The sequence below is a fragment of the Sinocyclocheilus grahami genome, unplaced genomic scaffold, assembly GCF_001515645.1.
Source record: "Sinocyclocheilus grahami isolate Dianchi unplaced genomic scaffold, SAMN03320097.WGS_v1.1 scaffold1612.1, whole genome shotgun sequence".
Taxonomy (NCBI): Eukaryota; Metazoa; Chordata; class Actinopteri; order Cypriniformes; family Cyprinidae; genus Sinocyclocheilus; species Sinocyclocheilus grahami.
The window spans coordinates 182307-198507 of NW_015506791.1; the positions used below are offsets into that span (position 1 = coordinate 182307).

Genomic DNA, 16201 nt, shown 5'->3' on the forward strand with positions numbered 1-16201 from the left:
AACAGGAACAGTAGGTGAAGAGGCACTGGCTACAGTGTCAAAGTCGACAACAGATACATCATCACGTGCCTCGGAAACAGTTTGAGTTGAATGGGATGAGACCCAAGCAGCAACAGGATCTTCATCACATACAGCTACATGAGAAATGATAGACAGAGATGTAGCGTCTGCGTAGGATCATGCTGGAGTGTTGGACTGTTTATGGCTTAAAAGACCCTTTTAGCCTTTTGACATTTGCATATAAATTACAGTTCTGGTCAGAGACACTTTCATTGACAGCAAAATCAAACTCAGTCGTGGGCAAGTTAACTGGCAACAAGAGATTTCGATGTACTACTTTCTCTCGACCAGATGTGTCACGGAGTTTATAAATGTGCAAAGATGGGTTGGAAGAAACAATGGAGTACATGGTGGGCTCCCATTTATCAGCAAGCTTCCGTTTACCTCTACAACCTTTGTTAGCAACGAGAACGTGATCACCAACTGACAAAGGTAAACCCTTGACTCTCTTATTGTACTGATCAGACTGATGTTTTTGTTCTGCAGTAGAGTTCTTTTGAGCCAGCAGCATAGCAGACTGCAGATCTCTGACAAGGGATTGAATGTAGTCATTGTAATCACAGATGGACTCATCATGAAGTACACTTTGAAACAACAGGTAATCTCGGCACCCTCCCGAATATCAGATAAAAAGGGGCAAACCCAGTTGTTTCATAGGCGGTGCAGTTATACACGAATGTCATTGTTTGCACTAACTGTGGCCACTTTTGTTTTGATCTAGGAGGAAGGGATCGTAGCATGTTGCCCAATGTTCTGTTCAACCTTTCAGTTCCGCCATTTCCCATTGGATGGTACGGTGAAGGTCGTGACTTGTCTACACCGCCAAGATCAAGAAGTTCTGCTATCAGCTCGCTCTCAAAACTGGCACCCTGGTCCGAATGGAGACGCTGAGGAAAGCCATAGATGCAGAAGAATCCATCCCATAGTTTCTTAGCAACACTCTTAGCAGACTGGTTTCGACAAGGAAAAGCGTGCTCTAGCTTGGTGAAATGATCCATGATTACCAAAACATCCACAGATTTATTGTGCCTATCCTCAGCAGCCCAGAAATCAATGCAAACAAGCTCCAATGGGGCAGTGGTCTTGATGCTCTCCAAGAGTGCTCTTGCCGCTGGCTCTGGAGTTTTACTTAGGACACAACGGGTACAAGTCTTGACATATTCACGCACATCACGTTCCATCCCAGGCCAATAGAACCTCTGGCGAGCTAAGGACAGGGTACGTGGCTGACCTTGGTGACCGGCCAAATCATGAACACCAGAAATAGGGAATCAGGCAGCACAAACTGAAACATCTTATGCTTCGTGATTGGATCTTTAACGGCTCTGTAGAGAATGTCATTAAGCAAAAACAGTTTGTCCCACTGCTTCAACAATCTCAAAACATGCAAATCCTCATTCGTACGCTCACGCCTGGAAGGTCTGCGCTTTCTGCTGACATAAAAGGCCACCCTTGAAATAACTGAATCATTGTGCTGCTGACTCTGCAATTCAGACAATGAAAAGGCAAGGGTTACATCTTGACAGTTAGGAATCAATGAACTCAAGTGATCAGCCAGGGATGTCGCTCTCGCTACAACTCCTGAATTCCAATCATCACAAGATGACAGGATAGATGACACATCCTCAGCAGTCATGGAAATATCCCTCTCAGAGCTTTGGTTGAGTTCAGTATGAAGTGTCTGTGGCTGGCATGTAAGACAGAAAGTTTTCTGCAAAGAATCATCATCCATACTGTGTATGTGCTCCAGCAGTTCAGAGTAAAGCTTGGACAGAAGATGTTGACTCACTGGCTTGACAAATGGATCATGACTAAGTGCATCTGCCACTACATTCAACCTTCCAGGGACGTACTTGATTTTAAAATTGTACGGAGCAAGCTTTGAAACCCAGCGCTGCTCACATGCATCCAACTTAGGTTTGGTCATGATATACGTGAGCGGGTTGTTATCAGTCCATACAGTGAACTCATGGCCTTTAAGCCAGTGACTGAACTTGTCACAAATGGACCACTTGAGAGCCAAGAACTCCAGTCTGTGTGCAGGGTAATTGGCTTGGCTGCAGCTCAGAGACTTGCTGGCAAACGCTATGGGACGTGCTTTATCCTCGCCAGTGGGAACTTGAGAAAGCACTGCACCTAGGCCATCTAACGACGCGTCAGTGCAGAGAAGAGAGGGGCGCCCAAAGTCGGGGTGAGCGAGCACAACACTCTGGACAAGGGCTCTTTTCAACTCCTCAAAGGCGACATCACAGGCAGAAGTCCAGTCTTGGGGAGACAACTCTCGGAAAGTGCCAGCTCTATTACGACCGTTTGTGCCTCTCGCCAAACATTTTTGTCCAGCCGTCATATTGAACAGTGGCTTTGCGATTCGTGAACATCCAGGGATGAAGCTTTGGTAGTACAGAACCATGCCCAGAAACAATCTTATTTTCTTTGTCGAAGGTGTAAAACCATCCTCTTTCATGAGATCTTTCTTCTGAAAGGCAGAAATGACTGCTACTTTGTCTTCATCCACAGAAACTCCAGAACTGCTGATCACATGGCCTAGAAACTTGATGGAGCACCTGAGAAAGTGACACTTTTTTGGAGCCAACTTCAGATTACTAGCTCTCAATCTAGAAAACACCACTTCTAAGCGTTTCAAGGCCTCCTGTTCAGACCGGGCAAAAACCAGCAAATCATCGAGATAGCAAAGAAGACTAGAAAAGTTGAGATCTCCAAAAATGCTGAGCATCATGCGCATAAAGGATGCCAGACTGTTACACAGGCCCTGGGGAAGGCGGTTATATTCATACAATCCCATGGGTGTTGTGAACGATGTGTAATGCCGATCAGACACATGGAGTGGGATGTTGTAAAATCCTGATGTTAAGGCCATAGAGCTGAAAAGAAGATTGCCACCAAGAGCAGCCAGGCAATCCGCCTGATGTGGCAAAGGATGAGCATCCTTGAATGTCTTCGCGTTAAGCCAGCGAAAATCAGTACAGACTCTCATAGACCCATCCTTCTTCCAAACCATTACCAAAGGAGATGCATATTCGCTGACGGATTTACTAATAATGCATTTTTCTTCCCTTTCAGAAAGAACCTCTCTCAAGTTTTGGTAGTGGGCGGGAGGTATTCGGCGATAGGGCAGGCGGAACGGGCGCTCATCGCACAGATGAATTCTGTGTACGAAGTCTTTCGCCTCTCCACAATCAAGTCTGTCTCTGGAGAAAACATCATGATAAGACACTATAAGACTCGCCAAATCCTCCTTCCATGACTTAGAGACTTCACACCCATTGATATCAATGTCCTCCAAACCATACTCGCGCAGCAGCTGCACAGGGTCAACAGATAGAACGGGTTTGGGGAGAGCAGAATCAGTGACATCATGAGGTTTGCACACGCCTTGCGTGAGAGAAACATCTTCCACTGTCAGACAAGGGGACACATCTGCCAGCTTGGTGTTACATCGAAAAGTTATTGGAGACTGGGTAGGATTCAGAATCTTCATCGGTACCCATTGATCACCCCACATAGGAGACACAACACGTCCAACAAGAACATGACGGGGTGCTGAACGTGAAGTAGTAGGTTCAACAATGACGGTGCTACCTGGGGTAATATGAGTGTTGGCAGGTAATTTTCCCCACACAATGTGCTCACTCCTGGGAAGTAAAGTGACTGCTTGACAAAGCTTCACTGAGCCAAGTTTTTCAGGTTGAGGGGAACCAGAACAACGGGAAACACAGCTCAAAAGCTCGAGAAACTATTCACATTCTGGGTTGCTGTTTTGACAGGAAATGAGTTCCCAGTACTTCCTTTCGGCTTTCATCTTCTGAAGCACACATTTGATGATGTTACTGCCAATAATGAACTCGTCCTTCTGTCCAGGCACTAGTAAAGTAGGTACGATGAACTTAAATCCATAAACTCCGACTTCCAGGTCATACGTGCACTTAGGCTGAATAGTAAGACCACCACAGCCAACGAGGACCACGTTACCAGGAATCACTGAGGGTTGTGGGAGAACTCCATCGGCACGCAACTTGGATTCACCTTCTGTACTCAGGGTGCAAGCCATACTGCCTGAATCAAGCAAACCATTCAGTACGGACTGGCCGCCAACAGTCACAGGAGCATAGAACAGATCACTAGCTCCATCAATTTTCTGAGATCCCACATATAGCACTGTTGTGTCGGGTGGCAACAACTTGCAACTATTTACAAAAATTTCTTGTGGGTCTGACTCATCGTTTAGGGGAAGTTCACCACTGCCCATGTTTACCCCCTCCATACATGGGCTTTTTAGTTTAACTGGGTGGTAGGAGAAAGTGGTTCAAGGCCTGCCGTCTCAGGGCAATTACTCTTAAAGTGTCCAGGTTCGAGGCAGATACGACAAAGCCTATGGCGCATGCATTGAGCATACGTGGTGTGCTCTGTAGACCGACACACTCTACATGTTGAACTCGCACTGGACTTGGGATCTGAAGTTTTGATAGTTCTACCAGGATGAGACGGGACAGCGAGGCAGTGCATAGCAATAAAACTTTATCCATCATGCCAACCACTGCTGCGTTCTAGCATTAGGAGTAAAAGGAGACGCGTATGGGTTGAGCTGACCATTTGAGCATGGTGACTGACCTGATGAGAGTTCGGGCTGTTTGGGAGACCCTGGAATGCAAATTTTACCAGAGGATCCCTGCCGAAAAACGTGTATTTTACCCCCCTTAATGCGATTTTTACCGGGGAACCCCCTTCCAAAGCAAGGCCAGGATCTGGACAGTGAGAGACAAACATCATTACAGCTTCAGCTGCTGGGTCTTCAACGTACTTTCTGCGCCTACGCAAACACTCATCAGCCACATCAATTGCCTTATTCAATCGTATCCAATAGTCCATTGGGCTCTCATCCATCTTAGGGAGAGTGTTGTAAAAGTCAGCCATAGGCATGTTCGAATACATCAACTCACTGAAGTTTCGTTTCAGAATATCAAACACTGTACTAGGGAGCACTGTAGCAGTTGGCCCTGGGAAACTGCGAAAGGACACTTTGACTACATCCCTCGCTTTCCCTGCTAATCTGCTCAAGATTATATCAGAGGCATCAGTGTCATCAGTGCATTTCTTACCGTTCAAGTAACTGTACATCATGTCTTCCCATTCATGCACAGTAAATGAATCAATTTTATCACCCCTAAAGAAAGGTGGAGGTGTAACATCGTGTTGGACAATGACTTTAAAGTTAGAAGCATCAACACATTCACTTGAATGTTGCACAACTGACTTAGACTGCATTTGGCTGGGCTGTTGTGCTACATTCAGACTGGCTGAAATGCTTTGACCAATTTTCTGTGCCAAATCAGAAATAATACCCCCTAAAGACTCAGCAGTAATAACATGATCAGCATTTGCATGTGTAAAAGGGGTAGAACAAGCAGCTGGGCTCTCTGAAGCACCAATAGCTGAATCAGACATATGTACATGGTCAATTTCTGCATTAAAGAATGTCCTCCCTCTCCCAAAACATTGAGGTGAAACATCAGACATTTTGTCAGTGTGCTGTATTCTAGCCCCTCTACTCCTGCCTACAGGGAACATAGCACTGGGCCGTTGCACAGGACTAAGATTTTCCTGATTATCAGTGTCCTTAAACATGACTCCGCATAAATAGTAAACACAGAAAAAGTCCCTCAGAAAAAGGAAATAAGAACACAAAATCACAAACTAGAATTAATATATGTACGTTGAATAAACACTTAAGATTCTTTCAAAACTGAAGCGTCCCGCGGCCCTTATCACACAGTCTCTCTCGATTAACATGCATCAATGATGAATAAAAGTTTACCGGAGAGAAAAGTCGTCAATCAGGAAGTCAACAAAACTCTTTACCGTTCCTTTAAGATTAAACAGACTGACCCGCGATGTCACGCGCTGTTCATCTCACACACGCCCAATTTATCCGTGAGAACGAAGCCACTGCGAGCGATGGCGATTAGACCGGGAGAGGAGATCGGCGAAGCCGGCGAGCAGTCATGCAACCACGGCGATCTGCGAAGGCTGATCTGAAGATCCTAAATGGTCACGGGCACCAAGTGTAACCGGTGTAATCTGCGTTGTGTGTTTTTTTCCAATGAGTAGTTACCAGACGGACATCAGCTGACGGTTCGACTCTTCTTTTACTGATAAAACATAAAACAGTCTTTACAGTGTTTTCGCCCTTCTTGTCTTTTCTCTCCCATGCAGAGACAGTGCAGAAAGGGCAGAGAAAATGGTATAAAACTGGCATACAAAATTAATTTAAGGAGTGACAAAACAGCATACCTGATAAAACATAAAACAGTCTTTACAGTGTTTTCGCCCTTCTTGTCTTTTCTGTTAAATGAATGTAAAGTGCAACGCAATTAGTACGTGCTTCAAGTGCATTGATCGACAGAAAACTGATCAAACTTAATGAAAATAGAGAAATAATCAAATATACATATATAATAATGTCACAAATATGATTTAAACAGTATAAAAGTGCTTTTTAAAGCAAAGATGAAATTAGATTAATCAGAGCTCATTAGAAACCCACCTCTCCCATGCAGAGACAGTGCAGAAAGGGAAGAGGAGGTGCAAAGACAGGAAATTAAGACTAACGCTGCTGTCAGAAATTTAAAGGGGAAGGTGCACACACAGACAGGCATATCAGGTATACATCGTGAACATTTGTGTAATTCTACATATGAAATGAACATTACTTTCCATACCTGTTACACACGTGCTGGGGGCTCTGATAACACTGTGTCTTTCAGTCCTAGTAAACGCATGTGGCCTAGTAATTTTGTTTCCCAAAGTTCGTAGTTCTTTTCATCTGGAAGACAGGTCACATGACATGAGCAGTGTGAGGGCACACCCAATACAAACGTTAACACATGTGAGTCACTTTCACATCAAACTAATCTTATCATGCTGGGCAATCAGATCAATCTCTGAAATAGAAACATTTGAGTTGTAATATTACAGAGTTAGACTCAGCCGTGATCTAGTTATAGAGTTTTCAGATCTTAGTTTGTGTTAGTGGAATATTACATACATTAATTAAAAGAGAAATGTCACAGTGTAATGGGATTCAGCAGAAAGTTTAGGATAAAGACAAATTCTTCAGCCCTTAAAAAATATCTCAAGTTAACAAGTCAAGTCAACCTTTATTTATATAGTACTTTTAACAATACAGATTGTGTCAAAACAACTGTACAGCATTAATCAGGAAAATAGTGTGTCAATAATGCAAAATAACAATAGTAAACACTACATTTTCAGTTAAAGACAGTTCATCATTGAATTCAGTGATGTCATCATCCAGCTCAGTTCAGTTTAATAGTATCTGTGCAATCAAGTCGACGATATCGCTGGAAATTAAGTGTCCCCAACTAAGCAAGCCAGAGGCGACAGCGGCAAGGAACCAAAACTCTATCGGTGACAGAATGGAGAAAAAACCTTGGGCTCAGTCAGGGGGCCAGTTCTCCTCTGGCCAGACAAAACCAGCAGTTCAATTCCAGGCTGCAGCAAAGTCACATTGTGCAGAGGACTCAACTGGTTCCTGTGGTCTTGTCCCGGTGGCCGCCTAGGAGACAAGGTATTCACTGGGGATCTGTCTCTGGGGCTCATCTAGTTGTCCTGCTCTCCGCTGACATTCAGGGCTGTCAAGGTCCTCTCTAGGTGCTGATCCACCATCTGGGCTGGATACGGACTAGATCCAGGTGACTGCAGTGACCATCTGATCTGTATACAGACTGGATCTGGTGGCTACAGTGACCTCAGAATAAGAAAGAAACAGACTAATATTAGTGTAAATGCCATTCTTCTAGCGATGTAGCAAGTACATCGGGTGTTATGGGAAGTGTTCCCGGTTCCAGTTGTCCTAATTAATGCAGCCTAAAAATCCTTTAACGGATTTGAATATTAGAAATGTGTTAGTGTGTTATGTGTAGGCCAGGAGATGGGTCTTTAATCTAGATTTAAAATGACAGAGTGTGTCTGCCTCCCGAACAATGTTGGGTAGGTTATTCCAGAGTTTGGGCACTAAATAGGAAAAGGATCTGATTCTTATCAAATTGCTAGAGTTTTGAGAACGCAGCGGATGTGGAGGACTATAATGCAAACTCAAATACTGAGGTGCTAAACCATTCAGGGCTTTATAAGTAATAAGCAAGATTTTAAAATGTATACGATGTTTAATAAGGAGCCAGTGCAGTGTTGACAGAACCGGGCTAATATGGTCATACTTCCTGGTTCTAGTAAGAACTCAAGCTGCTGCATTTTGGACCAGCTCGAGTTTGTTCATTTAGCGTGCAGAACAACCATCCAATAAAGCATTACAATAATCTAACCTTGAGGTCATGAATTAACATAAATTAACATTTCTGCATTTGACATTGAGAGCATAGGTCATAATTTAGATATATTTTTGAGATGGAAAAATGCAGTTTTACAAATGCTAGAAATGTGGCTTTCAAAGGAAAGATTGCTATCAAATAGCACACCTAAGTTCCTAACTGATGACGAAGAATTGACAGAGCAGCGTCAGACAGTGTTAGTGTTCTAGACAGTGTTCTAGGTTATTACATGCAGAGTTTTTAGGTCCTATAATTAACACTTCTTTTTTTCAGAATTTAGCAGTAAGAAATTACTCATCATCCAGTTTTTTATATCGACTGTGCATTCCGTTAGTTTTTTTAAATTGGTATGTTTAGCCAGGCCGCAAAGAAATATAATCAGATCAGATCTAGATCGCGTCCTGTGACAAGTTTGCCGCATTGACGCACGGAAGTTATCAGTCTGGTCTGCAAAATCAGTCAACGGTGAAAATCAAAAGTAGATTTATTTTAAATCGGAAAGAGAATTGATTAGTTCAACTCTCGAGTATTTCAAATCATTCGTTCTTTTGTCACGTGATGTGACAGCAGTGGATAGAGAAATTTGTTAATTTACAAGCTTCCTTAAAAATGGGTGCATAGTTATGATTATTATTATTATCATCATTATTATATTTATTATTTACTCTTACAGTTATGTGATGCGTTTCTGGTCTCAAATTGTAGCTTTTTACTTCTTACAGTTTATAAATGTGTAAACTTCTGTCATTATGGTTCTTTTACATAACACTGAATGTTGTAACAAAGGTAATAAAGAGTTGGTTATTATTATTAAGTCTCTTTCCGGCTCAGACTACATTGGTTAAAGCTTATGGGGCTGTCACATGATGAATGAACGACTCAAACCCGAAGACTCGAGAGATGAACTAATCAATTCTCTTTCCGGCTCAGACTACATTGGTTAAAGCTTATGGGGCTGTCACATGATGAATGAACGACTCAAACCCGAAGACTCGAGAGATGAACTAATCAATTCTCTTTCCGGCTCAGACTACATTGGTTAAAGCTTATGGGGCTGTCACATGATGAATGAACGACTCAAACCCGAAGACTCGAGAGATGAACTAATCAATTCTCTTTCCGGCTCAGACTGCATCGGTTAAAGCGTATGGGTCTGTCATGTGATGAACGAACGACTCAAACCCGGAGACTCGAAACAGGTGAACTACTTGACTAATTCCAGTACAGAACCTATAGGATGTTGAATCACTCCCCGACACGACTCGTTCTTCCCGAGTCACATTAAAGATTCGTTCAAAATGAACGAATCGTTCAAGAGCGACCCAACACTAATTAAGATGAATAAGAGCATACAGACTAGTTGACATTCCAATGTTAAAGGGACATTTTAAATTGAAATGTTTTATTTGAACAGTTATTTTGTATTACACACTAAAACTGTCCAGTAATATGTTCAGTATCCTGGAGTATTCAGGAGACAAATGACACTGTTAGTTAAGAGAAAGGAGTTGAGCATCTGTGTTTATGATGAAGATGAACAGAGATCAGATGTGTGAGATCAGAATAAGAGCTTGTTTGATGCAGTTCTTCTGTATGTCTGTAAATGTGTAAGTTGTACCTGATTTTAGTTCATGATGTCTGTAGATTTCAGTATGTGTGTGTGTGTGTGTGTGTGTGTGTGTTTGTTTGTGTGTGTGTTTGTGTGTTTGTGTGTGTGTGTTTGTGTGTGTGTGTGTGTGTGTGTGTGTTTTGTTCTTCAGGTCTGGATCGGTTCTGCTGGTTTGATCAGTCTGATCCCTGTTACACAGCTCTGGGACACAAACTCAATCTGATGATTGTGCTGTATGATAGTGTATATGACTTGAGGTTTACGTAAGAGAATAATCAACACAGCAGATGGCCCAGTTTGTAGAGTAAAGAATGGCAGGATGAGGATGAGGGATTGTGATCTTTATAATAACAGACCTGAAGTGACCGTCATTAATGGGACTCTGATAATAAACCGTGTGATCAGCGCAGATTCAGGGAATTACAGATTAACACTTGTTGACTCAGACGGCTCAGAAACATCTAGAGATCTTCAAGTGATTGTTGAAGGTACAGAAACTCTCTCATCAGACTCATTACAATCTCATGTTCTCCAAAGATCTCACTCTCATGCAGATCAATCAGTATAAACTCTGGGAAGGTTTTTATTGCAGCTCATTATTAAATATCTGGAAGAATTAAGGTCAACAGCATCTGCACTTTTCTTGTACTAAGACTATTTTCAAAATGAAATACCAGCATGTTGCTTACTGTATACTGCATACCATTTTAAAATGACGTGTGAAAGCATTTCAAACAGTCATCTGCTGCATTGCTGTCACATGACTAACCTATGCTGTGTGTTTAATTTAGTGAGTCCAGCTATCAGATAAAAACTTTGGTTAAGAAATATCTTGATATTGACTCATAATGAGTCTAGAAAAAAGTCATGTGACTGTGATGTGTCCCTCCCTCCAGCTCCTATTGGCTCAGTGGAAGTGTCAATCATCTGCTCCTCCAGTGGGGTGATGAGGGTGTCCTGCTCTTCTGAGGGGTATCCGCTCCTCTACAGCTGGACTCTGAATGGAGATCCACTGATGGATGGAAACAGCAGCATTGATCTGGATGAGGGAACTGATGGAGACATCAGCTGCAGCGTGAAGAACCACATCAGTCACGCACAGAAGACCGTTAGACTCAAACCCTGTCCTGGTGAGATTTTAATACATGCATGCCCAGATACATATAGAAACCAGAGCAACTAATAATGCAAGTCTCTTAACTTGGCTCTTAATTCTTGAAAAGACTTTGTTTCAGCTTGATCTCAGCAGTGAATTGTGTTGATGTGGTTCAGAGAGAAAGCAGATGATTCTGTGCTTATGTTTTATTACAGGACCAACTACTGCAGCTGTGACCTCTAGTGTGACCTCTGCAGTGACCTCTAGTGTGACCTCTGCAGTGACCAGCTGCTCACAGACATCAGAATGTGGTACGAGTTTAACAAACACACTCCTGGAAACATGAAGGATGGGTTTTGTTTTGTGTCTAATTGTTGTTGTTCAGTGTGTTCAGTGTCTGTGGTGTTTGTGCTGGTCTGGTGTCTTCAGCTGATGGTTCTGTTGGGTCTGTTAGGAGGTTTTCACATCTACATGAGACACACGTCAGGTGAGAGACGTTTATCATCATCATTATGGATTTGACATGCAGATAGCATGAAGAGTGTGAAGATGATGATGATGTGATGCTTTTAGGAAAGAAGCAGGAAGATCAGAAAGTGAGGATGAGAAGATTTAGAGAAGGACCTGAACACACAGCAGAAGATTCATGAGAGCAGCAGCAGATCATCACATCTATGAGAAATAACTTCATAATCTCAACTTCAAAGATTCTCACATAAATCCAGGTTTCAGCTTTCGATTAAAACCAGGAGACAGAAGAAGCTTTAATAATCGATACTGATCTTTACATGTGTTGTGTTTATTTCTTGTAGAGTATGTTGATGTATTTCTGTGAGCATTATTTCTGTCAGGTCTGAATCGGCTGCTCGTGAAATCACCATTTAAACTCATTTAGAGGCAGATTTGCAGACTTGTGACGAATGAATCAAAAAAGACTTACTACAGTTTTACTTATGAAGGTCTTTTTTAAATTATTTGTTGTCCATTTGTTTTTGCATCAGTTTTATTCATTAGTCTTTATGCTTTGAATGAACTAGCTTGTTTCATTACATGGAATACCTTTTGTTCATTCATGATAAAACTCTTCTGGCAGACTGTGAAGTTATTCTGTGTGTTTGTTTTCTGTGTGAGTTATTTCACATCTCTGCTTCTGCTATTTCATTTAGTATCTATATCTTCATTTACAGTGTCTGATCAGATGTTTTAACTGTTCAAATCTGTTCCTCTTGATCTGTGTCTCAGTTTTAGGTTGTCACTGTTAAAACTATTAATAGTAAATGTGATCTTGACCATTTTTTCACTGGGTTTCACTGATTTGTTCTGCTTTGCTAGGCTCCACCTCACAAATGCATTTCAGACACCATTTCTATTGTATGATATTGCATTTTCTCGTAATAAACACTGAAGTCTGTTTGATATGAATCAAAAGCCTTTGATGAGCTCAACAATTTAACTTAGTTTGTTTTCCTCATAGAAAGTGCATTGATATAATTTAAACAAAGCAGTGCCAAACAATAATTACAGACTTTCTGCACTTTTAGAAATGTGACTGTGAAATGATTCTTCTTGTTTGATCTTTCTCTTACTTTCAGTTTGTGTGTGTGTGTGTGTGTGTGTGTGTGTGTGTGTATTTAAGTAGGAACTGCTAAATCACAGTAACAATCTCTGAAAACTTCCTCTTACTTTCTTTGTAAAAGTCGTGTAGTCTCCTGATGTGTCAGTAGAGCTGCTGCTGATCTGACACTCTTCTGCTGGACTTTAGAGAAACGATGCTCATCTTTGGACTGATGCTGCTGCTGCTGCAGACTGCTGCATGTGAGTCACTTTCACATCAAACTCTTGTGAGGCTGATCAATCAGATCAATCTCTGAAATAAAAACAGTGATATTCAATTAATTGCAAGACTTATAGTTAAAGAGTTGAATGTTTTTGTTAAAGACCCCAAAATGTTGTGGACAAAAAGTTTGTGGTGGAAATTCAGAAATAAAGTGCAGGAGTCTGAATTTCCTCCACAGCTGACAGAGCTCCTCAGAAATCTCCTTCTGTAAAGAATAAGTGCTGATTATGTACCAGAAAACATAAATAGCATTCACTGATTGATTAAACATACTACTTTAACTTTGAAAAAGCTTGCAAACTAAAATAGCATTTTATATCAAATGATTGCGCTTCTATTCTTGTTTTCACACATTATCATGTTTCAGCTTTATCGCTGCTAACAGATCTCTAACTTCCTCTTCTCTCTTTTTTATTTGCTGATAACATGCCTCTATATCAGAAATAGTTCATTATATTTTATAGTTTTTTCCTGCAGTCATTATTTGCACTAAAATATTCTCTTTGCACTCAAAAGAGCTAAATTCAAAGCAGAAATTTCGCAGCCAAGCAATCCTCAGTATTATTAAACATTAAAATATAGCATGCCATTTCTATTAAAGTCATACATGATATTTCTCTTTACATTGTGCACACATACTGCCATTTATTAATAAATCCAGATATGTGCACGGTAACTAAGGTTTATACACCAGACCTCTGATGTTCTGGCTGGTGCACATTTATTTAATGTGATACGAATTAAATTATGAGCAATGATGGATTGGAGATGGGGGTTTTTTTGTTTGTGTGTTGTAGATGCTTTCCGCCGGCTATTTTTTACTAATTTTTTCAGTTGTTTTCAAAAAGTTTCAGGACGTGTAGAAAAACTGCACTTTTTATCATTTGAAACCTGATATGAGATCAAGAGTCTGATACGTGTCTTCCGTAGAACTTATGCATATTTGTGTCTGATTGAGATTCATGATGAGAGAGATGATATTTATACCAGCAGTAACACTCTGACTCTGTCTGTCGATGTTGGTAAAATTTCATTTTGTGTGTGATTTGTTCTTTAGGTCTGGATCGGTTCTGCAGGTTTGATCAACTATATTCGATCAAACAATGTTACGCAGCTCTGGGACACAAACTCAATCTGCAGATGGAGCTGAACCCTCAATATCAAGACCTTCATTTGTATAAGTTAAATGATGGCAGTATACTGGAAGTTTTTAGCATAAAGAAAAATAAAGAGTATGATTATGTATCCATCAGAGACATATATGAGTTCTTTAAAAATGTGACTCTGATCACAAATACACATGAATCCATCAAAAACAGATCTGAGTTCTTCTTTGATAATTTGACTCTGACCATAAACAATGTGATCAGAGCAGATTCAGGGACTTACACATCACAAGTCGTTGAGATAGATATGGTCACAGCCAGTGATCTTCAAGTGATTGTTGAAGGTATAGAAGCTCTCAGAAATATATTTTATTTTAGAAATGCCTTGAGATTGACACTGATTATATGTTGAGAGAGTCATGTGACTGTGATGTGTCCCTCCCTCCAGCTCCTATTGGCTCAGTGGAAGTGTCAATCATCTGCTCCTCCAATCAGACTTCAGCGTTCTGCTCCTCTGAGGGGGATCAGATCATCTACAGCTGGGCTCTGAACGGAAAAATTCTAGAAGAAGGACCAATGATTGGAAACAGCAGCATTGATCTGGATGAGGGAACTGATGGAGACATCAGCTGCAGCGTGAAGAACCACGTCAGTCATGCACAGAAGACCATTAGAGTCCAACCCTGTCCTGGTGAGATTTTCATACATGAATGTCCAGATACTGTATATAACAACCACAGCAACACCAATGATGTAAAGCAGTCAAGTCTCGTAAAGAGGCCATTGGATGCAAAATTCACTTTTACATGTTGTTTAAACATAAATGTGTGTTGGCAGTAGGGGTGTGCAGCGAAGCCAGTATTTGTATCTGTAACAATCACAAAATTATTCGTATCTGTATTCGGCTAAAACCGGAAGTAGGCGGAGCTTGAACCGGAACTTTGTACAGTTACTTGATAAGACCTTGTGTCTATGGTTTTACAGACTATATTTTTTTCGTAGTAATCACTGATCAAATATGATTATAACATTTATTTAAATACCTTCTTACAGTCAGAGCCGATACACTTGTTTTGGCAGTGCTTCGGGCGTTGCGAGTTCGAGTCCCAGCTGGGGACCTTTCGTGATCCGATAAATAAATATTTAAATATCTTCTCATTAAAACGGTAAGGGATCCTGCCCAGTTTAGAAATATGGAAATTGATTTAAGTAATTTCCAAGAAATGCATGGAAAAAGGCAACTGCAACACTGCTATTTTATTTGCGTTTATTTCATTCATAGAATTTACACTCATTTACTGCACACACTTGTTATTTTAGAGGTTTATGTAAAACAACATGCTTTCCTTTGGCTCACCGGTTTTTGTGATCTACTCCACAGCCAATCACGGGCCCCCTCCTTGCTCGGGCCCCGGGGCTTCAGCCCCGCCTAGCCCAATGGTTAATGCGGCCCTGCTGACAAGCACAACATATACGTTATAATTTGTCAATTCACTTAACGGATTTGTTGTCAATGCTGTTTCAGAGCAATGCTTGAAAATGACCACTAGGTGTCACCGTAGAGACGGGTGTCGAATTGTTTCGAAGCCTCAGCACATTTGCTTAGACTCTTTCAGTGTTTCATGAAGCCTCGCTCTGCCCACCACTACAGCAAACAATCAGATATAAGGAAACAGTCCAGGGTCAAAACTAGGCAAGGCACGGCAACAAGGAACTAGGGATGGCTGACGCGAAACTGATGTTTCGACACGGTGTCAAGACCCCGAAGCGCAGATGTTCCGAAACACTGCTCAGAAGTGTTTGAAGCCTCTGCACATTTGCGTCGACTGTTTCAGTGTTTCATGAAGCCTCGCTCTGCCCACCACCATCTGTATCTAAGTTGATTATAGCCTACTCTTGACAGAGATCTGGTTTGGTTTTTGAGAGACGGAGACGTGCAGAGACGGTATTGTTTTAGTTGATATTACTCTTGCCAAGCTCTGATTTCTGAGAGATGCACGGAGAGCCAACAGCAATGTTGGATTTGTGCTCTTTTCATTCATAAAGTTTATATTCATTCACTTCACACACTCATTATCGCGTGACTTCAGAGGTTTGTGTAAAATATCGCACTGATCCCCTGGCCCA

At 41.4% G+C, this 16201-nt stretch overlaps 1 protein-coding gene across 1 annotated transcript in view; it reads left to right on the forward strand.

Moving 5' to 3' along the window:
• The window catches only part of LOC107571552 (uncharacterized), a 62244-nt gene extending 50403 nt beyond the window's left edge, over nucleotides 1-11841 (forward strand). The window contains exons 6-8 of the mRNA XM_016257873.1: nucleotides 11347-11442; nucleotides 11526-11618; nucleotides 11705-11841. Coding sequence (XP_016113359.1) covers nucleotides 11347-11442; nucleotides 11526-11618; nucleotides 11705-11781 — 266 coding nt within the window. The 3' untranslated portion in view covers nucleotides 11782-11841. The remainder of the gene's footprint in view (nucleotides 1-11346; nucleotides 11443-11525; nucleotides 11619-11704) is intronic.
• Nucleotides 11842-16201: the final 4360 nt, after the last annotated feature.